Below are 21,941 nucleotides of genomic sequence, written 5' to 3' on the forward strand. Positions count from 1 at the left end.
CAATGCGTGGAAGTGGAAGAAGACAATAGAATAGGAAGGACAAGAGACCTCTTCCAGAAAATTAGAAACATCGGAGGTAAATTCCAGGCAAAAATAGGTATGATCAAAAACAAAGATGGCAAAGACCTAACAGAAGAAGAAGAGATCAAGAAAAGGTGGCAAGAATATACAGCAGACCTGTATAGGAAGGATAACAATATCAGGGATAGCTTTGATGGTGTGGTCAGTGAGCTAGAGCCAGACATCCCGAAGAGTGAGGTTGAATGGGCCTTAAGAAGCATTGCTAATAACAAGGCAGCAGGAGACGACGGCATCCCAGCTGAACTGTTCAAAATCTTGCAAGATGATGCTGTCAAGGTAATGCATGCTATATGCCAGCAAATTTGGAAAACACAAGAATGGCCATCAGATTGGAAAAAATCAACTTATATCCCCATACCAAAAAAGGGAAACACTAAAGAATGTTCAAACTATCGAACAGTGGCACTCATTTCACATGCCAGTAAGGTAATGCTCAAGATCCTGCAAGGTAGACTTCAGCAATTCATGGAGCGAGAATTGCCAGCTGTACAAGCTGGGTTTAGAAAAGGCAGAGGAACCAGGGACCAAATTGCCAATATTCGCTGGATAATGGAAAAAGCCAGGGAGTTTCAGAAAAAGATCTATTTCTGTTTTATTGACTATTCTAAAGCCTTTGACTGTGTGGACCATAACAAATTGTGGCAAGTTCTTAGTGGTATGGGGATACCAAGTCATCTTGTATGCCTCCTGAAGAATCTGTATAACGACCAAGTAGCAACAGTAAGAACAGACCATGGAACAACAGACTGGTTTAAGATTGGGAAAGGAGTACGGCAGGGCTGTATACTCTCACCCTACCTATTCAACTTTTATGCAGAACACATCATGCGACATGCTGGGCTTGAGGAATCCAAGGCTGGAGTTAAAATTGCTGGAAGAAACATTAACAATCTCAGATATGCAGATGATACCACTTTGATGGCTGAAAGCGAAGAGGAACTGAGGAGCCTTATGATGAAGGTGAAAGAAGAAAGTGCAAAAGCTGGTTTGCAGCTAAACCTCAAAAAAACCAAGATTATGGCAACTAGCTTGATTGATAACTGGCAAATAGAGGGAGAAAACATAGAGGCAGTGGCAGACTTTGTATTTCTAGGTGCGAAGATTACTGCAGATGCTGACTGCAGTCAGGAAATCAGAAGACGCTTAATCCTTGGGAGAAGAGCAATGACAAATCTCAATAAAATAATTAAGAGCAGAGACATCACACTGACAACAAAGTTCTGCATAGTTAAAGCAATGGTGTTCCCCATAGTGACATATGGCTGCGAGAGCTGGACCATAAGTAAGGCTGAGAGAAGGAAGATAGATGCTTTTGAACTGTGGTGTTGGAGGAAAATTCTGAGAGTGCCTTGGACTGCAAGAAGATCAAACCAGTCCATCCTCCAGGAAATAAAGCCAGACTGCTCACTTGAGGGAATGATATTAAAGGCCAAACTGAAATACTTTGGCCACATAATGAGAAGACAGGACACCCTGGAGAAGATGCTGATGCTAGGGAGAGTGGAAGGCAAAAGGAAGAGGGGCAGACCAAGGGCAAGATGGATGGATGATATTCTAGAGGTGATGGACTCGTCCCTGGGGGAGCTGGGGGTGTTGATGACCGACAGGCTGGTCCATGAAGTCACGAAGAGTCGGAAGCGACTAAACGAATAAACAACAATAAAATTCCATGAGATTAGAGTATAATCAATCAGGGATGGCCTTAAACCAACCCAGTGGTACATATGCACATGATAGATATGGAATACAGGTAGTCCTCACTTACTGACAACTTGTTCAGTGACCATTTGAAGTCATGATGGCTCTGAAAAAGGAGACTTACAACTGGTCCTCAAAACTGTGTCCATTGCAGTGTCACTGTGGTCACATATTCATGATTCAGGGGCTTGGCAACTGGCGCACATTTATGATGGTTGCAGCATCCTATGGTCACGTGATTGCTATTTGCAAACTTCACAGCCAGCTTCTGAAAGCAAAGTCAATGGGGAAGCCAGCAGGAAGTCACAAATCGTGGTCAAGTAATGTTGTGCTTAAATATCCATGGTGATTCGCTTAATGACCACAGCTGGAACTGATATCATAAGTCAGCGTGGTCATGTAACTTTTCACTTTACAACCATGTCACTTAGTGACAGAGTTGCCCATCCCAATTGCAGTTGGGAAGTGAGAACTACCTGTAGTGAGTAGAATATCAGTGGTATCTACCGGGAGGGCCAGGGGGTCAGAATATCATAAGTAGCGTTGTGGCACTGTGACATAAGCACTGCCCATTTTCTATAAGCATATGACAATATCACACATGCCCGAAATAGGTGGAGCTTGTGCCACAATGTTGCAGTGCTGCTTTTTCCATTCTGATGAAAGTGGTAAGGACATAACAGATGCTGCTGCAGAATATATGGATCCAACTATTCCTTCAATTTTCATTATGGAAGAACAGCTTGTTCTGGCAAAAAAAAAAAAAGGTGGGGGAGGAGTTGAGAAGAAATGTGGACTATATGCTTTAATATAAAAGAGATTTTCAGTAATATTGGTTGACACAGTATTAAATAAAGAAACTAAGTGAGATTATATATGTTGAGGTTTTCCTACTAACAGATTAAGACTGCTATATGTGCCTAACCATTTTGGCCGGGTGAAAAGGTTGCAAGTGATTGTCTCCTCTCACGTGCTTCATGCAAATCACCTGGGGGGGGAGGAAACCTGCCCGGACTTGTTCTCACTTCCTCTTTTTTCCCTCTGCCGGCAATGTAGGCAAGCAAGGCTTGCTCCAAAGGGAGCTAAGTCCTTTAAATATGTTTTGTTTTTGTTTTGCTTTCTGTAAATAAATTATTTTTATAGAAATGCTTGGTGTGTGACTTTTTTGACCTCTCCTGGGCTAAAGGCTTTCCCAGCATCTGCCAACAGGTTATGGGCCCAGTAAGCCCAGTAAAACCCAGAGAGATCAACTCCACACCTCATGCACAATTTAAAGGCAGGTAGCAAAGACCTGTGAAGATTTTCTTTGGAGCCACCTGGAGATTTTCCAGCAACTGCCGGTCTACAGGACAAAGAAGCCAGCTGAGGTGACTTGCAAAAGAAGGAAGAAGCCATGGCTACCTCCCAGCCCTCAGCGATGCCTCTGGAGCGCCTATCAGAGACCAACTATTTGAATTGGGCCCTGAAGATGGAGATGTATCTTCGCAGAGAGAATCTTTGGCTGCCAATTGGTGAGCAAAACCCCCAAAATCCCAGTGCTGAATGGCTGAGACAGGATGAGCGGGCTAGAGCCACCATTATCTTGGGAGTTGAGGACAATCAGCTAGTCCACGTGCGAGGCGTGCAGTCTGCAAAGCAACTTTGGGACGCTTTGAGAGACTTATATGTAAAGGCAACAGCAGGGAGTAAAGTTACTCTGACGAAAAAGCTGTACAGAGCCTACCTTGCAGAAGGAGAAAGCCTTCCTGAGCACCTGCATTATATTCAGCAGCTGTTTGTTGAGTTGCAGGAGAGAGGAATGGAATTTACACCTCTCACAAAATCATATATCCTCCTGTCCTCACTAAATGAAACGTGGGACACGCTGATTTGTACCCTGGAGGCTATGCCTGAAGCAGACCTCACCCCATCGTATGTTACACAGCGCTTACTCGCTGAATGGGAGAAGAGAGAGGAAAGATTCCCCCCCATCTCTTCTGGAAAGCTGCAATACCAGAAAATGAGGGAAAAGAAGGGAAAGGAACCTGAGGCCACAGCGCTAGCAAGCCAGCGATGCTTCACTTGTGGTTCAGCTGGACATTTGCAAAGAGACTGTGCCATGAGACCCAAGAGTAGAAAGACAGAGAAGAAGAACACAAGGGCAACACAGAAGAAGGCTCTTCAGACAACCCAAATTGCACAGGTTGCTGAGAAGGGTAATTCTGATGTATGGGTGTTAGATTCTGGGGCCAGTTGTCATTTATGTAATTGTAAAAGCTCTTTTGTGTCACTGTCTAAAACTGAAAGACAAAGTGTATCTTTGGCTGATGGGTCTGTGACCAAAATTATGGGACAAGGTGACTTGTATTTATCCTGCTTGGGAGAAACTGTAAAAGGTGTGTTGTATGTGCCAAATTTACAATCAAATCTTTTATCTGTGGCACAATTGGCTGCAACAGGGTATATCATAACATTTAAGAAAAATGGTTGTGAGATACGTAAAAATGGGAAATTGTGTGCTACTGGTACTTTAAAAGACTCCTTGTACATTGTGCAAAATGCAAGGAAGCCAAGCTGCAAGGCTGCAGTTGGCAACACACCATATCATGACCAATGTGTACACCTGATGCACAGGAGATTTGGTCATGCTAATTTCAAATATATAGCACAAATGCCACAGCTGTGTGCTGACCTAAAGATAAAACCCTGTGATAAATACTTAGACTGTGTAGTTTGCAAAGAATGCAAAACACTAAAAGCTCCTGTGGGTAAGCACAGTGACAGAGTTACAACTAGACCTTTGGAAATTGTACACTCTGACATTATTGGTCCTTTTGCTCCAAGTCTTGGACAAGCAAGGAATGCAATGACCATCATTGATGATTTCTCAACATACACATTTATCTACATCTTAAAACATAAAGATGAGGCATTTGAGAAATTTAAAAGTTTTGTGACATGGGCAAATGGAAAATTCCCTAGGCCTGTATCTGCACTCCAATGTGATAGAGGAGGAGAATACCTTTCTCACAAATTCAGAAGGTTCCTAGTGGAAAAAGGGATAGAACAAATTCTTTCTAACCCGTACACCCCTCAGCAAAATGGTGTTGCTGAAAGAAAGGGCAGAACCTTGCAAAATGCAATGGAATGCATGTTAAAAGATTCACGATTATGTTTTAAGTTCTGGGGAGAGGCAATATCGACTGCCACTTATGTTCAGAACAGGTTGTATAACTCTATGATTCAGGACACTCCATTCCATTTATTTTATGGTGTGAAACCAAAGGTAAGCCATCTTAGAGTGTTTGGTAGCACTGCATGGGTTCACATTCCAAAACAGCAGAGAAGGAAAGGAGGCCCCACAACAAAGAAAGTCATCTTTGTTGGCTATGAACAAAGCCAAAGGAGCTACAGGTTCATAATGGGAGAGAAATTAATAATTAGCAAAAGCGCTTCTTTTGCTGAACAAAACTGGGGGAGATTAAATTCTAGCTCTCCAGTTGAATTGACCACCACAAGAGAACAGCAAGGACTTGCTGATGGTGATCTTTTGCCTGATGAGGACATTAAACCAGAAAAGCAAACTGAAGATCTGTCTGATGAGACAGATGCTTCTCAGGAAAGTGATAGGAGTCAAAATTTAAGCCCTGTATTACCTCGCAGATCTCAGAGGAGTAATAAAGGCGTTCCTCCATCACGTTTTCAGGTTGAAACAGTAAAGGCTTTTCACATATTCACAGAACCTGAGTCCTTAGAGCAAGTGAATGCTTTACCACCTGAGATTGCACAACATTGGCATTCTGCCCTGCAACAGGAGTTAGCATCCTTGAAAGAAAATAAAACATGGAAACTGGTAAATCTACCTCCCAATGAACGCTGTCTGGGTTGTAGGTGGGTTTTCAAACTGAAAAGGGATGCTGATGGCAAAATCCAAAAATATAAAGCAAGGTTGGTTGCAAAAGGGTTCACTCAAAGGAAAGATTTAGACTTTGACAAGACTTTTGCACCAGTTACTAAAGGTGAATCAATTAGATTACTGTTAAAAGTTGCTGTACTCAAGAGAATGTCAGTTAACCACTATGACATTCAAACTGCATTTCTCAATGGTGATTTAGATCACAGATTATACATGCAGCAACCCCCTGGCTATGAAAAAGGGGAGAATCTAGTCTGTGAGCTGCAGAAGTCAATCTATGGGTTAAAACAAGCTGCTAGATCCTGGAACCAAAAAGTAGATGAAAAACTGCAGAATTTTGGTTTTGAAAAAGGAAAAGCAGATCCCTGTGTATATATGAAGGACAAACAAGGCTGTATGTATCTGCATTTATGTTGATGATTTGCTGCTGTTCACATCAACAGAAAAACAAAGGCTTGATTTTGAAGCCTGCATGAAAAGGCATTTCACATTAAAAAGCCTTGGAATTATAACAACCTAGGTTTGGAAAAACACAGGAAGAAGAATGGTAGCTTTCTGTTAAACCAAAGGGGAGATAATGGTAAAGTAATGTGAATGGAAAGACATATAAAGTCAGAGAAGATTGGTTTGCATCTTAATCTATAGTGTAAAAAGGGGAGTGTTGAGGTTTTCCTACTAACAGATTAAGACTGCTATATGTGCCTAATCATTTTGGCCGGGTGAAAAGGTTGCAAGTGATTGTCTCCTCTCATGTGCTTCATGCAAATCACCTGGGGGGGGAGGAAACCTGCCGGGACTTGTTCTCACTTCCTCTTTTTTCCCTCTGCCCGCAATGTAGGCAAGCAAGGCTTGCTCCAAAGGGAGCTAAGTCCTTTAAATATGTTTTGTTTTTGTTTTGCTTTCTGTAAATAAATTATTTTTATAGAAATGCTTGGTGTGTGACTTTTTTGACCTCTCCTGGGCTAAAGGCTTTCCCAACATCTGCCAACAATATATTCAGGCATGTTGATACCCTTGAGCATTCCATATATCACCCTGTCCTTCACTTATGTGACTCCCTACAACCACTGGACATTCCATGCACTCCCTGCAGGGAATCAGTGCTGTGTGAGCAATCTCAGAGATGGGAGGAGTTTAACTGAAGCATTTGGGTTGCATATTCCAAGTGTAAAAAGATATAGCAACAGGAATGTGTAATGTTCCATGAATAAAATGGAATTATATAAATAAAAGGGAACTTTTCCTGATGGTTACTTAGGAAAGTGCATCATTTTCTTATAAAAAAATACTGTATACATCTTTACAGTAAGCATAATAAACAAACAGCTGCAACCAACTACAGGCCCCTCCAGCTACTGCCTGATTATTGAATATTTATAAACATTAGACCCATGATGCCCATGCCATCTCAGGTGCTGAACGTGGATCTGTTTGCCATTTGCCTGTTTACCATTCATTGGGGAAAGTTGGGATGCAGGGTCTTGGCTTTATCCTTGAGGTTACAGCTCTAGTAGTACCACTGTCCATCCTGAAGTAGAATGAACTGTGGCAAGAATGCCCAACTTCTGTCAGTCTGATGGCTGTACCTCATAAGTGGGTGGAGGCTGGACTTCTTTGGGGGAGGAGATTCAGGAGGTGAAATGGGTGGCCTTAAACTGAAAGAGTTAAGGTCTCTATTTTGTTTTTTAACTATCCCGTGCAAAATGGGGAACAAACTTTTGGTCCTACCTTTTAGGCTTTAGGAATCCAGAAAATATGCTGGCAGGCTGTATCTGACCTTTGGCTACACTTTTTGCGCCTCTGACCTGGAGCATGTGCATCCTCCTATGCACAGTGAATTCCTGGAAGATATATTTAAGTTCCCAGCATGATAAAAAAGCCTGGATGAGACCATACCTATGTTACGATAATGAGCATCTGCCTGCATATTTAATGAAACTCATGTTTCCATCTAATGCATATGGCCTTCCAGGCTGATTGTAATATTCTGGTATATTGCTAGATGTTGCTGGTGGCTATTCAGCTTCCATGCTTGATGCTATCAGAAATACGATGGTGATATCTGAAATCCTTCACATTAATAAAGAGAGTGAAACAGATGAAAAATGCTTAACTCTGAAGGAAGCATTCCGACTAGCAACTCTTGCAGGAAGTCAAGGTAACAAAATTCTCCTCCTCCTCCTCTTGTTAATTGTCTACCCCAAAAACCCAGAAGTTACATCTGATATTCTAATCTGGCTTGGAATAAACTTTTCATTTGAACCTTAGCATGTCTTTCATCCTAACCACTACATTATACTGACCAAATGCACCCTCTGTGCTAAGCCAGTTTGCTTACTCATGGTTTGTTGAATAAAACACAGCAGTTTATACTTCATATAAGCCAAAACTAAATAAACTAAAACACTGTAGCTTAATGTGATGTCTGTACACAAATTGCTAAAATATGTGAGTGCCAGTGTGGTGTGGTAGATAAGGTGCTGAATTAGTGCCAAGATGCTCTGTTCAGAGCTACTTTTTACCATGAAGATTCAATGGATGACTTTGGATCATTTGCTATTTCTCAGGCCAACTTAACTCACATGGTTATTGTGGGGATAAAATGGAGATGATCTAGCACTGATCTCATATACTATGTTGAACATGCTAGAAATAAGGGGGAATATAAATCTACATGAATGAATAAATAAAATTCTCATTTGTTGAACCCTATAAATAACTTTTAATTGTTTGAATGGTATTTTCATATATTACAAACATTTAACACCTTAGTTTTCCTTCTACTATTGCTGTGATTCAAATTTGTTTCCCTAAAGCTATTTTTCCTGGTTAAAAGTAAATGGTTTTATGGACTGTATGTCCATAAATTTGCTTTGAGCCTCTTCTGCTTTCTCTTATTAGCTTTGACAGGAATGGCTGTTGATGTTCTACTGCCCTCTGCTGTTCAATGTGAATCAATCTATTTCAAGGAGAAATAGGAAAAATCACAACCATAGAAAGACAGTCTGACAGTTAATTGCTAAGTTACTAAAATTTAGTATTTCAAAACAGTTTTTCTCAGAGTTGATGCTGGATCAGTTCCATGCTGAATGATCATCCTTCTTTTGGCCATCAGATTTTATTTTAAAGAATTTGAGTAATTTTCCCTTTATTGGCTGGTGCAATAAAACTTTAGCCCCTTCAGCATCACATTTTCAGGCACTTTTAAAATATGTTTTAGGGCACCCTATAAAACAAGGGATTCTGTTTTATACAGAAGTGGCTTCAAATTAAAGAGCGTTTTGATTCTGATTGGGAAACACCTGCTTGGCTGTGTAATTTATCCCATACGAATGAGTACGTACCATTTTAAAATGAAATAGTTTTTTTCACAAGTTCTCTCTTTGCAATTTCATAAAGACTTCTTGTGTAGTTCTGGTATCATTCCAAGTCTCCTGAGAGACAATTTGAAAAGATTTTTTAAATAAACCGAAACTGATATCAAGTCAGAGTAGTTCAATAGTGGATTTATGTCCAGCCTATAGACTTACCTTATTCTCACTCCCTTGGCACCAGATTACAATCTGTCCTCTTTATAGCCTACTTTATGGGGAGAAATAGAAGCCTTCTTTTCATTTGTTCATTGCCGAAAGAGGAAGGATGAATATGTGTGAAAGGTTTTGTGGACAGAGGGATGGGAGTGAGTGGTAAGGGATGGTTGGATGGACAGAATGGATGTAAGTGGAATATACAAATGGTCAGTGTGAAAGGAAAAGGAGAGAAATAGAAAGGGGCACACTAATTTTTGGTCTCAGCTTCATTTAGCACAGTTTGTTATTATTTATTATTATTCATTAGTAGATTTTATATATTGGGCCTATGCAAGGCAGCTTAGATTTTCCTTGGCAGAATGCTTTGCATTATCCATGCTTATCTTAATTGAGACAAAGAACGGATGGTGATTTGCCGCAAGGTGCTGTTTGTATCACCGTGTGGCCTCTTCACTATCTCTTACCTCCTTTGCCCCTTGCAAAATGGCAGAGGCTTTTGCGCAGGCAGTGCTCTCATGCAGACGCTTCTGCCAATGCTTCTGGGGATTGCAGCCATTGAAGGAAGCCAGTTGCAGAATACCAGAGGAAACTGTAATGAAGCAGAGAAAAATGAAGCTATGTGGATGCTACTCCTGCCCTTCCTCTGTATGTGTGCATGATGTTAACTCTTGGCTAAGGGTTAACAATCACGTTAGGTGAGGTTCAGGTGGACAAGCAGGGGAACGTACAGCTTCAGATAGTGTCCCCGTGTCCTCAAGTGTCACTAACTGAAATTGCTTCACTCTAACAAAACAGCAGGACTTATTGGATACCTCTTTAATTGACTTTGCATCAGTGATGGCATTTGGAATGGTCCAAATTCAAACGGTTTTATCTATGAAAGATTCATGAGAAGGTTCATGGAAGGTTCTATGTTGAAACTGAGGAATGATTTGGCAGAGGCAAAGGGTGTTCCCCTTGCAACCAGAAACAACTCAGCAAGTGATGAACTTCTGTAAGCCATGCATGCAGGAAAGCAACCCAATTCTTTGCTGCATATATTACCATAGTAATGGCTTCCAAATGCCTTTTATGTTATGCCTTATTGAATTTTAGTTGGATCTTCCCACACCTATTCTCTGTCTGTCTTGCTGTTCCAGCTCCTGCAATTCATTTGCACATAATGGGTCCATTTCTGTAGCAATGCTTCCTAATAAATTCTCTACCCCAGGTATCAATTGAAGCATCAGTAGAAATGGCAATGGTACTAATCCCAATTTTTCCCAAGGCCTCTTTGACCCAACTAGGTCAGTTGCTATAGACTATTCTCATAGACTCTATATCCTTGCAGAAGTGAGATGCAGCTGCAAATCCAACTTTAATCATATGGTGCTCCATCCATAGCAATGGGGAACACCTCTCTGATCAGATAGAAGATAAGATCAAACTTGTGGTGTGCATTATATGTTGGCTCTGTGACTAGTTGGGATAGACCCATGATTTCCTTTGCTGCTTTGAACTCCTGAGCTCCAAAGTGGGTGTTGAAGACAACCAGCACCATACCTACTACATGTGACTCTGCTAACTTTCCTCTAAGGGAATATGGCCCCAATCTCAAAAGAGTTTCCTCTGTTCTGATATAAATTTACTTGTTTTATTATTGTTTGAATTCAGATGATTGTTTCACTTATTGTATCATTGGAATAATAATAATAGCAACAGCTAATGATTTAAGGATGATTTAATTAATTTAAGATGTTTGAAGAGTGGTCCTAAAAGGAGTCTCCTGAAAAAGCAATGTTTAAAATACAGCTCCCCCTCTGTTATTTAGAGTGGAATAATAGTCATAATGTAATTGCAACAAAGAACACAAGTGTAACTTTTGTAAATGTACTATTGGATCCTTTCTATTCATTTCAAAATGTTATAACTTGCACTGAATTTGATTGTGTGCAAGAAGAGGTTCATTTGTTACTTTTAATTTACAGCTTTAGGACTAGATCATATAATTGGAAATTTTGAGGTTGGCAAGGAATTTGATGCACTGCTTATCAATGCCAAAGCTTCAGACAGTCCTTTCGATTTGTTTGCTTCTGACCATGTTGAGGTAATCAAATACTCATAACTGAAATATACTGCATATGTATGGAGGAATCCACATGTGATGGAATATCTGGCAGGCCCTGGGAACCTGGGGGAAAAGAGACACCTCAGCCATGCAGGTGGGGAGGAACATGAGAAAGAGACTCAGAGTAACTCCACCTTAAGGTATAAGTAGATTTAGAGAATTGCTTTAACAGGTTTTCAAGGTTTGACCCTTTTCTCGATCGGTTACAGTCAGCTCAAATTACATTAGTATGTTTGTTTTAGAAGAAACATGGGTCATTTTCCACTTGATTTGATTTCATAGCATTTGCTACTTAAAAGCCAATTCATTCATTTGGAGATGCACTCTTGGAATTGTTGCAATCCCTTTTTTGAGATCAGTACTCTGAATAGTTTGCACTCATAGGTAAAGTTTGTTGCATCTCTACTCATTATTCCACACCATTTATTATCAAGTTAAAAAGTGCCAATCCTGATGCTGATTCCTGGGTGATCCCACTTTGCATGTCTCTAATGTAAAGATTATCTGTTTATTCCAATTCTTTGTTTCCTATTCTTCTCTCATGATCTCATGATTGGATCCATTTGGTGAGGGATTTTGAGGGTTTTTGAAACTCCAAGTACACAGTATCTGTGCAATCACTCCTGTCTACATATATGTTGATGCTCTCTTAAAAGTTTAAATGGTTAGATGTTGAATTTATATAAAAGTCCTGGGAGATGCTTAATACTTTTTTTTCCGAAGCATAAAGACATAAAGGTTTTGTTTTGTTTTTTAACTTGATTTATGAGAAAAATTTAATTCTAATAGACATGTTGGAGTGGGACTGAAGAAAGCCAAGTTTGTCTCCACTTGACTTACTCGCGAGTCCCTTTTTCTTGACCCCCAGTCTATTGCATAGTGCTTTTGTTGTGAAGATAAAAAATTGTATTACTTATAAAAAATATGGGCTGTAACATTTAATTGATTAAATGAACAGTCTCAGAAGATTCCTACAAAAATTGCAATAACAATATCAATTCAGTTCAGGGAATATGTCTTTTGATGGGGATCCTCACCTTGAAAATTCCAAGATTCCATTGAAAGAAAGAAACAAGATAACCTGGCAATGTAAGGAAAAATAAAACATAAAATGAAAGAAATGAAAATATGTATTGAAACTGCATCAGAAGAATCTTTATTCTAGTTCTTCAGTATTTTATAATGCTGGCTATTCTTGGAGCAGTACTGTATTTGAGTTTTACTTTTTGTGATGTTATGTTTGTTTAATTTTACAAACTATTTACTATTATCTACTTTTATAATCAAAGAAGAACACATTTTGAATATTTCCTTTTTCTTCCACATCTTAGGATATTATTGAGAAATTCCTGTATCTTGGTATGTATACCAGTTATAATTTTATACAGATAGTTTCATATGATTGCAAAGTAAGTTTCTTATTTTACAATTCTTAATGCATTCCCCTTTACTGATAAGATATTATTCAGAAAATATTTTATTTGTATATGTTTAATATTTATTAGTTTTATTATATAATGAAATGTTATCATCTGCTCTGAATATTAATATTCCATTATGGAAGTGATTACATGTATGAAAGTGCCGTTCTGCACATGAAAACTTGGCAATAGAAGTAGATCCAAGGGTCTGATTTAACATATTGTAAATGTTAGTACTTGATATCACTGCATATGGGAAAGTTGATTTATGTGCAGTGAAAAAATGCAGAGACAAGATGAATTCACAGATTCATAAATTTATTTTATCTTACATATTTGCATTAAGTTGTGTCCTAACAACCAGGAAACACACTGAGACAAGGAACTGGTCTCTAATATTTATTGCTAGTACTTAACAGGAATCCTAACAAACTGAAGAAGCGTGGGAAAAACCCAGACATATAACCCCCAAGGGTTAAGGCGGTCCCGATCTGTGTCTCTTTGAATGACTGACCAATTCCTCAGTGCTACGCATGCGCTTGACAGTCTGGATGGGAGCCCCCTGCTCGCCATCCTTACTCATGACAAGTTGAAAGGAATATTATACACAGATGATTCTCATTTATGTCCACTTGTACACACCACCTTTTCCTATATATTGCATGTGGACTGGATCCAGTATGTCTTCTAAAACATTTAATATATTCAGAGCAGCTCTCCCCAATCCGGTGTCTTCCAGCCATGTTGCAGTGAGCATGGGAATTCTTGCAGCTGTAGACCCAGTGTATCCAGTGGCCACAAATGATTGAAATTAATAGGATTTAAATCACTATTAAATAATCATGTCTGCATCTATAATGTTTCCCAGAAGAATTCAGAAAATTCCAAAGAATTAGTCTATCCCAAAGTTTCGCACTGTGGCAACGTTTCCTGCCATTATGAGCGTGCCTGCAATTACGTCTATGATCAGCGTAGTTAGAAGAGCATGAGATTGCTTGAATTAATTCAGAGTGCTACATGTGAACTGACTCCAGGTATAAACTGTGCATGATGGCACCAAACCAGTGTCTTTAAATGGGAAGCCTCAATTCTGATATGGGGATCCACTGAGAGGAATTGAAGGGAGAATGGAACAGACTTCTGGATAAAAGCAGTCAGCTCAGTATCCTTCAGCACTCTAAGTCCCACTCCCGCTCTAAATCCCACTTTAGATAGGACTGGGACAGACTTGTATTTGAAGAATCTGCTACAAAACATACAGTTTGGAACTTAGTGGTGACTGGGGGAAATTTTTAAATTTATTTAAACTTATTTATATTATTTAGAGACTGCCCAGCTCCAAGCAACCCTGGATGGCTTACATTTTAAAAGCAAGGAACAATAAAAATGAATAAACAGGTCATAGATATCCAGAAGAGAAGATATAATCAAATTCGAGTTCTTGAAAGAATGTGAACTACGTATTTTTATAAATCAAATTCGGAGCTATGTGTTTATAATTTAGGAAAATTTAGAGAAATCATGAAGATTAACAGTGGTAGAAGATGCATACCTCAAGGAAATAATCTCATTCATCTTTGTGTTTTCAGGTGATGACAGGAATATTGAGGAAGTATATGTGGCTGGCAAACTGGTGGTTCCCTTTTCAAGCTCTGTGTAAATTGGATTCCCATTCTGAAAAACGCTCCACTAGTTATCATTTAGCTTGGAAGAACTGGGTAGAAATGCAGTGCCTTGTTATGCTGATTTTATTTAGTATGTTTCTGATTTGCACAAGGAAGAGTGTAAATTTGTCAGTCACAAAACAAAAAATATGCCAAAAATCGATCTCATTTGAACAAGGCGGGAAGCAGCCCCAATTTTTAAAATAAAAAGTGATTTATTTGGAATAAATCTTTCCACCTACATCTTAATAAGAATATCCAGAGACAGTTGTAGAATCCATTTCCTCCCTTAAGATATAAGAACCCAGATCCTAAAAATGTATCTGACACGAATTTAGGGATCCCATTTGTGGACATATTAGGATTACAAGCACTGACTGAGAAAGAAAGCACATCTGGTTTGGATGGTGCCCATTTCTTACAGCCATTTACAACTTTCCTCCTTGAATAGATACCGCATGTTCTTGACAGGGCATCCCGGTCAGGGATGGGAGAAGCTGTTTTCTTTTCTCTCTTTTGTGAAGAGAGTGAAATGTCTCCTGAAACTTTCACTTTTATCTGTGTGCATTTGTCCATCCAAAGTGCAGACTGCTTAATTGTAGATATGGCATAGTGCATAAGGATATAAAAAAAATAAGAGGCAGATTCCGTGTCCGCAGTTTCTGTCATTAGAAAAGTTTATGGCTTTAGAAAAACAGTTTATGGCTTTAGAAAAACAGTTTATGGCTTTAGAAAAACACTGGCTTTGTTCACACATAATGCAAAGCTGTAATGAGGTTAATTTAATATTGGGTTAATATGAAGAACACCCGCCCCCTCCAGTATTATGGATGCATTTTAAGTGAGGAGCAGGCCACTATCACTTGTTCAATAAACCATGGTAAGAACAAATTCTGGTGTAGCGTTAAACAGAGATATATCCACTGTTTCTTATCAACCTCCCCCCCCCCCCACTTTTTTATGCTACGGGGATAAGGCTATAGCCTTGGTATTTTACAGATGTGTCCCGATCGGGTCCAATCCATTTCAAAGCATTTGTTCAAATCATAAATTCACTCTTACCCGCCAGTTCAAAGCAATTTGGACAATCAAATCAATATGGCGAAAGGGGCTTTTGCTTTAGAATCTGATCTCTGAATTTAATATTTGCATAACTACACTATTTTATTCTGATAAAGTATATAAAGTACTTAGGATAAGCACTCAGTAAATAATGTTAAAACTGTTGATTTTCTATCTTGCAACCTGGAGATGGCAGGTATAAATATGATAGGCTTGCACAAAACACCTTCGGAGGAATGTGTGCCTTTTAGGATCATTACTGGTTTTCTAATTTTGGGAGGATAATTTTAGGAGAATGACTATTATGCAGCAGTTGCCTCTGAGAGATTCTCAGTACGAAATAAACTTCTGTTAATAAATGTATAGATAAAATAGAAAACTTTTTTTAAAGGATTTGTCTCTAAACATGTTGGAATGCCCGTTGAAAATTGTCAGCCATCTCTCAGAACACGAGATGCCTTCTTCACCAGCCTCTTTGTTCTCTATGAGCATGAAGTTCAGTCGAAAAGGGTGGGGTGGCGGGAGCCTAACCTTGGAGATTTACTTGGGAGAAGAGAGAAGCCTAAATGTGTGTTTTGTGAAAAGAAGCATTTTGAATTACAAATTGAAATGACCTGAATTTCTGTATTACTGTACTATTTGTTAACCTTCCATTTGAAGATATTAATGAGAATGAATATAACTTGTGCTTTGTGCAGTTATTTGAATGATTCTGGTGTGGCAGGTAGAGTTCTGCAGTATACAATGTTGACTTAGCTTTAATGTGCATGCTTTACAATATTTGCAAACAGAAGGCTAGGGGAACTCAGGAGAGGAACTGCACTTTATTCACTTACTTTATTTTCCTTTTTCAAATGTAGTAAGCCTGTACATTTTTGTACAATAAAGGAGGAAAAAAGTGGTCCATCCTATGCATTTATGCCAAAAATGAACTTTTATTCCTGCTTGTAAAAAATAATTCAAATGCTCATTGGAAATCAAGGAAGGAGAAATATGATAACCAAAATTTCACAGTATTACATTTGTTTAATATCTGTTTATTTATTTATCTATCTAATTTATCCCTGCCCATCTCCTCCCATTGGAAGCCTCATTAAAAAGTTAGTTTTGATTTAGTTTTATAAACAAAGTTAATTAAGCATGTTAGTGAGCTCAGCTAACCATGGAATATTCAACAAATGATGGTTAAGGAAAGCATGGCTTAATATGATCTGTCAACCCAGTCAAAGGCCTCACTCATAAGACATGCTAATAATATTTTGTTATGTTATTTTAATATACTGCATATTGTATACTATATAATATATACTATAGTATACAATATATACTAGTTCAGTTCAATTTTATTACAGTCACTGACCAGTACAAGATACAATTCTGTGAAGATATACACATTAGCCTTAAAATATGAACCATTTGATTTAAAATAATTTCAAATTTGAATTTACAAGTTCCAATTAAATGTTAAAATAAGTATAGAGCATAATGTAAATGAGCCCCTTAATCAAATTTAAAAACAATCTTATTAATTTACATTATCATGACTAATATTCCATCAAATATATACTATATTATTAATAATAGTTTACCATTTCATTAAACTAACAAAAATGTATTTATACATATAACTTTGTTAAAAAAGTCATATAATATTGAAATGAAGGAATAAAGAAAAGGGAAAAAATCCTGGGAAATTAAATCATAAAGTATTTAAAAAGAGGGAACAAAACATTCAAGTTCTCTTTAGAAATATTTAAATTCATTTTTCCCCAACAAACACAATAAGCTATATATTAGCCTCATGTACAACCCAACCACATAGCTTGTTTGTTTGCATTTATTTATTTATTTATTTAAAAGATTTATATGGTCACCCATCTTAAACAACTCTGGGTGGCTCACAACAACAGTAAAACCAATAACTATAAAACAACCATAAAACAATAATACGTTAAAAGGAACAAACAAAAACAAAAACCCTGCATGTTAATCATCCCCTTAGGATGCCCCACAGCAAGTTCCAATTACCCTCATTCCATTCTTTCTATTTTATTCTATCCTATCCCAGTGCCTTGGTAAAAAACCATGTCTTGATGGCCTTTCAAAAGGTTGAAAGGGTGGGGACCTGCTGAATTACCAAGAGGAGGGTGTTCCATAAGGTGGGAGCAGCCACAGGAAAGGCGCACTTTTGAGGTCCCACTAGGTGGTAGGATTTCAGGGAAGGGATCTGGGGCTTGCCCACTCTATCTGATCTAGTGGGATGGGTAGATATTCTTAGGGAGAGGCAGTCCCACAAATAACCAGGTCCCATACCATGTAGGGCTTTAAAAGTGATAACCAGCACCTTGAATTGCACCTGGAAGAAAACTGGGAACCAGTGCAGCTCACGCAATAGAGGTGTAACATGGACAAGCCTATGAACACCCCATACTGTTCGTGCCACTGTATTCTGGACCAGTTGTAAATTCTGAGTGGTCTTCAAGGGCAGCCCCATGTAAAGCACATTTCAATAAATGGGAAGTGACTAAGGTGTTAGTGACCGTGAGCAAGGCCTCACAGTCCAGGGAAGGGTGTAATTGGTGCACAAGATGGATCTGTGCAAAGGCCCCCTCTAGCCACAGCTGCCACCTTCTCATCAAATGGGAGCCATGAGTCCAGGAAGACCCCCAAATTGTGAACCAGCTCACTTTGGGGGAGTGCAACCCCATCCAGAGTCAAAGATAACAAATCACCAGACCCTGGGGGGCCAAAAACTCAGAGTCACTCTGTCTTGCCAGGGTTGAGCTGAAGTTGGTCCATCCCCGTCCAGATCCTTACAACCTCCAGGCACTTGGACAGCACCACAATAGCATCACCAGCCACAGGAAAGGCACACGTCAGAAGTGTGCCTTTCCCGTGGCTGCTCCCACCTTATGGAACACCCTCCCCTCAGTAATTCGACAGGTCCCCACCCTTTTAACCTTTTGGAAGACCATCAAGTCCTGTTTTTTTACCAAGGCACTGGGATGGGATAGGATAGAATAGAATAGAATAGAAAGAATACAGTGAATAGAGTTGTTTAGCTGGGTATCATCAGCATACTGATGATATTGTATCCCATGCCATTGGATGACCTCACCTGGTGGTTTACTGTAGATGTTAAAGAGGAGGGAGGAGAGACCCAAGCCCCTGAGACACCTCACACTGCAGGGGCCTAGGGCTGGACCTCTCCTTGCCCACAATCACTGACTGGAACCAGCCACAGAGAAAGGAGTAGAACCACCACAAAACGGTGCCTCCCACACCCAACCCCCAGAGCTGATCCAGAAGGATACCATGAAAGCTGCCAAGAGATCCAGGGGAGCCAGGACAATTGCACCCTCCAGAGGTCATCAGCAAGAACGACCAATGCCATCTCAGTGCTACTGTATATCCCAGCCTGAATCCAGTCTGAAAAGGGCCCAGATAGTCTGCTTCATCCAGGGCCCTCTGATGCTGCGTGCCAACCACCCTGTCAACAACCTTCCGCAAAAAGGGAGGGTTGGAGACTGATGAAAGTTGCCTAACATGGCTGAGTCCAAGGATGGCTTCTTGAGAAGGGGGCACACGACTGCCTCCTTCAAGGCAGGCGATACCACCCCCTTTTGCAAAGAGGCATTAATCACCAGTTGGACCCAACCACATGCCACCTCCTAGGAGGCCTTAACCAACCAGCAGGGGCCTGGGTCTAGAACACAGGTAGCTGAGCTCACAGTGATGAGGACTCAGTCCACTTCCTCAGGATCTACCAGCTCAAACTTCTCCCAGATAACAGGGTTCAGACGTGTCTCAGTTGAACAGACATTGCTATTTGTGTGAAAACAATTATGAAGTATTAAGGAGTAAACATTCTCATTTGTATTCTTGAAAAAAAAAGTAATCCTGATAGTACGTTCTGCTGTTGATATTGCCTATCATATACTGATTTCCATCATAATGTAAAATCATTTAAGCACATTTTTCATGTGTTAAGTGTTTTGTCTGGCCCTGAAATCAATGAAACTAAAAGTATGATCATTTAAATGGTATCTGTTTATAAATGCACAGCATTGCCATATCACTAACAGATTTGGAAAGCCACTCGCATATGTTGCTAACTACAGTTAGAACATGTGGGAAAGAACTTGGCCTCAGCAGCATCAGTAGGTGAGGTCAAAAAAGGCAAGATGACAGTTGTGGCATCTCAGTTGAAGCCCCACCACTTTTCCTACAAAGGTGCAGGGCTTAAACTATGATCCCATGATTGCTGTCTTGCCATTTTGTCCCCTCTCCTGCAGATATCACTATCTGGCTTCCCCATTTTCACATGCATTTTTGTCTTGGTGTGAACAGTGCTATAATTTTATTGTACAGCTTTTGGGTGGTGAAAGAAATAACTTGAAATAATCTTGCCAGATTTTTATTTTTTATTTTTCTGATTATATTATTTCAAGATGGGAAATGCACACACAGACACAAAAAAGTAATTGTTGCTGTGTATTCTAACTGCTTTGTTGTCAGTAATTGTAAATGAGCCCCTTTGTGCTTATATAACAGAATAAAAAAGATATCTTTACTATGTTTACACTGGTTAGTTTCTGAATGTTTTGGAGGAAGGGGAGGAATCATGATCCATTGATTGACTCCAGAGAAAGACATGAGTAGAAGAGAGGGAACCTGCAGGTGCTGAATTAAATACATACATACATTAAAATAAATACTAAATAAGGATCTCAGATAAATCAAACCACTCAAACTGAGAAAGAACATCTTTGCATAAAGTTCATGTCCTTTGTTGTCTATTCACCAAGGCTGTGCAGAACCTTGGAAACAGGTGCTTTGAAACATGCTTTGGAAATAATGTTTGAAGTATGGAACTTAAATGATATGAACTTGAACTGTTAATTCTGGAAGGTAGCATATAATTTAATAGTTATAACAGTGACCTGGTGGGATATAGCAACTGAAGGAGTGAATATAGCAATTGAACAATCAATTCGTTTAAAAAAAAATAAGCAGAGGAAAGGGAGAAGTTATACCCTCTAATAAAACAAGTAATAGTGCAAAAAATAAGCAATATTGATGTTAGAGTCCACTATTCCCTGCCCAACCAAGGAGAAGATGGGGATTGTTCTTTCCTAAGCAATTGTCCATTTTCCAAGAGGCATTTCATCTGTTTTCACAAAAGCCAAACAGATTTGGACCTGAAAAGGATTTGAATGGGAAACTACCCATCCAAGAGCTACTTGTGCAAGAGCTGAAGGATAGACTGGGAAGTAATAAAAACCTCCCAAAAGAGAATTGCAAGCCTCCATATTCTTGCCAAGAAATCACATGAGCATTTCTATGAAGTCACTAAAAGTTGAGCAAAACTTAAGAGAGATTTACCTTCAATTCAAAAATAGCACGGAGTAAAAGTAATGGGGAACTTCCATTGCCCTGACAAATTCTTCCAGGTTTCTCTAGGAAATTCCTAAGTTGTTTATACCTTTTTCCTCCAGAAGATGGGGGAAGGAACAACAGGATCAGCAATCTTTCATTTCATACAAACCAATAAGAAAGACTTAGTTAAAAAACTGGAAGTACAGTAGCAGGAACTTTGGGGGAAATTCCCATCTAATTGTGGAATTCCTGATTTTAAGGGAAATTACTATTCTATATAGTGACATGTATTTTGGATCTCAAGAAAAGTAGATTTTAATAAATTCAATGCTATGATAAATAGAAGTCAGTAACAAGAAAAGTTACAGGGAAAAGGGTTAAGAATAGTTAGGAATTCCTTTTAAAAAGATACCAAAAGAACAACAAATAATTTTAATTAGGAAGAATGGAGGACAACAGATGTACAAAATTCTGAAGAACAGAATAGAGCGCAACACAGAAGAAATAACCAGCTGTTTATTTCAGTAATTTGTTGGGTTCTGGCTTCACATGGAGAGGAGCAGAGAACAATATGAAAGTAAGACTTTTTATAAGAATTTTGAATTGTAGAGTGGGAAATTCTAGGACTCTGATTCACTGTCAGGATCTTGAGACAATATAGGGAAAATAGATAAGTTTGATTGTGTTAGGAGAGCCTTTTTATTGTTAAAGAAAATGGTGTTTTTCAGGGTGGCAGCAGTGCTGGAAATAGCTGTTATCTATTGTTAGCAAGCAGAGGAAGTTGAAGGGATTAAGCAGGTATCCCCCATTACTTTGTTGCAATTTGCAACAAAGCTTCCTTGCCTTAGTCAATTGCATATTGCTGGCTCTCTACTGCCTCTACTTAATTTCATTCTGCCTTGGTTAATGGTGAGCAAGACTTCTTTATTTCAGCAAGGAAAAGATGGGGGTGCGTGTTAGGGGTGGAATCAAGTCCTTTGGGTTGACAGAATTATGTAAAGTAGGGAACTGAAGCTGCTCCATATCATGTTTGCAATGTCAGGGGGAATTTTTATTATTATTTTTATTAATTCAGATGCTGCAAAATGGCCTTTACCGGGAAAG

General features: G+C 39.1%; 1 protein-coding gene and 1 long non-coding RNA gene across 2 annotated transcripts in view; both read left to right on the plus strand.

Annotated features, from left to right (window-relative positions):
* Positions 1–16,359, plus strand: part of GDA (guanine deaminase) — a 62,460-nt gene extending 46,101 nt beyond the window's left edge. The window contains exons 11-14 of the mRNA XM_063295129.1: positions 7,677–7,832; positions 11,172–11,290; positions 12,643–12,670; positions 14,322–16,359. Of these exons, the coding sequence (XP_063151199.1) occupies positions 7,677–7,832; positions 11,172–11,290; positions 12,643–12,670; positions 14,322–14,392 (374 nt within the window). The 3' untranslated portion in view covers positions 14,393–16,359. The remainder of the gene's footprint in view (positions 1–7,676; positions 7,833–11,171; positions 11,291–12,642; positions 12,671–14,321) is intronic.
* Positions 1–21,941, plus strand: part of LOC134491405 (uncharacterized) — a 771,213-nt gene that overhangs the window by 552,738 nt on the left and 196,534 nt on the right. The gene's annotated exons all lie outside the window — the stretch shown is intronic.

Source organism: Candoia aspera, chromosome 2 (genome assembly GCF_035149785.1).
Source record: "Candoia aspera isolate rCanAsp1 chromosome 2, rCanAsp1.hap2, whole genome shotgun sequence".
NCBI classification, from domain to species: Eukaryota; Metazoa; Chordata; class Lepidosauria; order Squamata; family Boidae; genus Candoia; species Candoia aspera.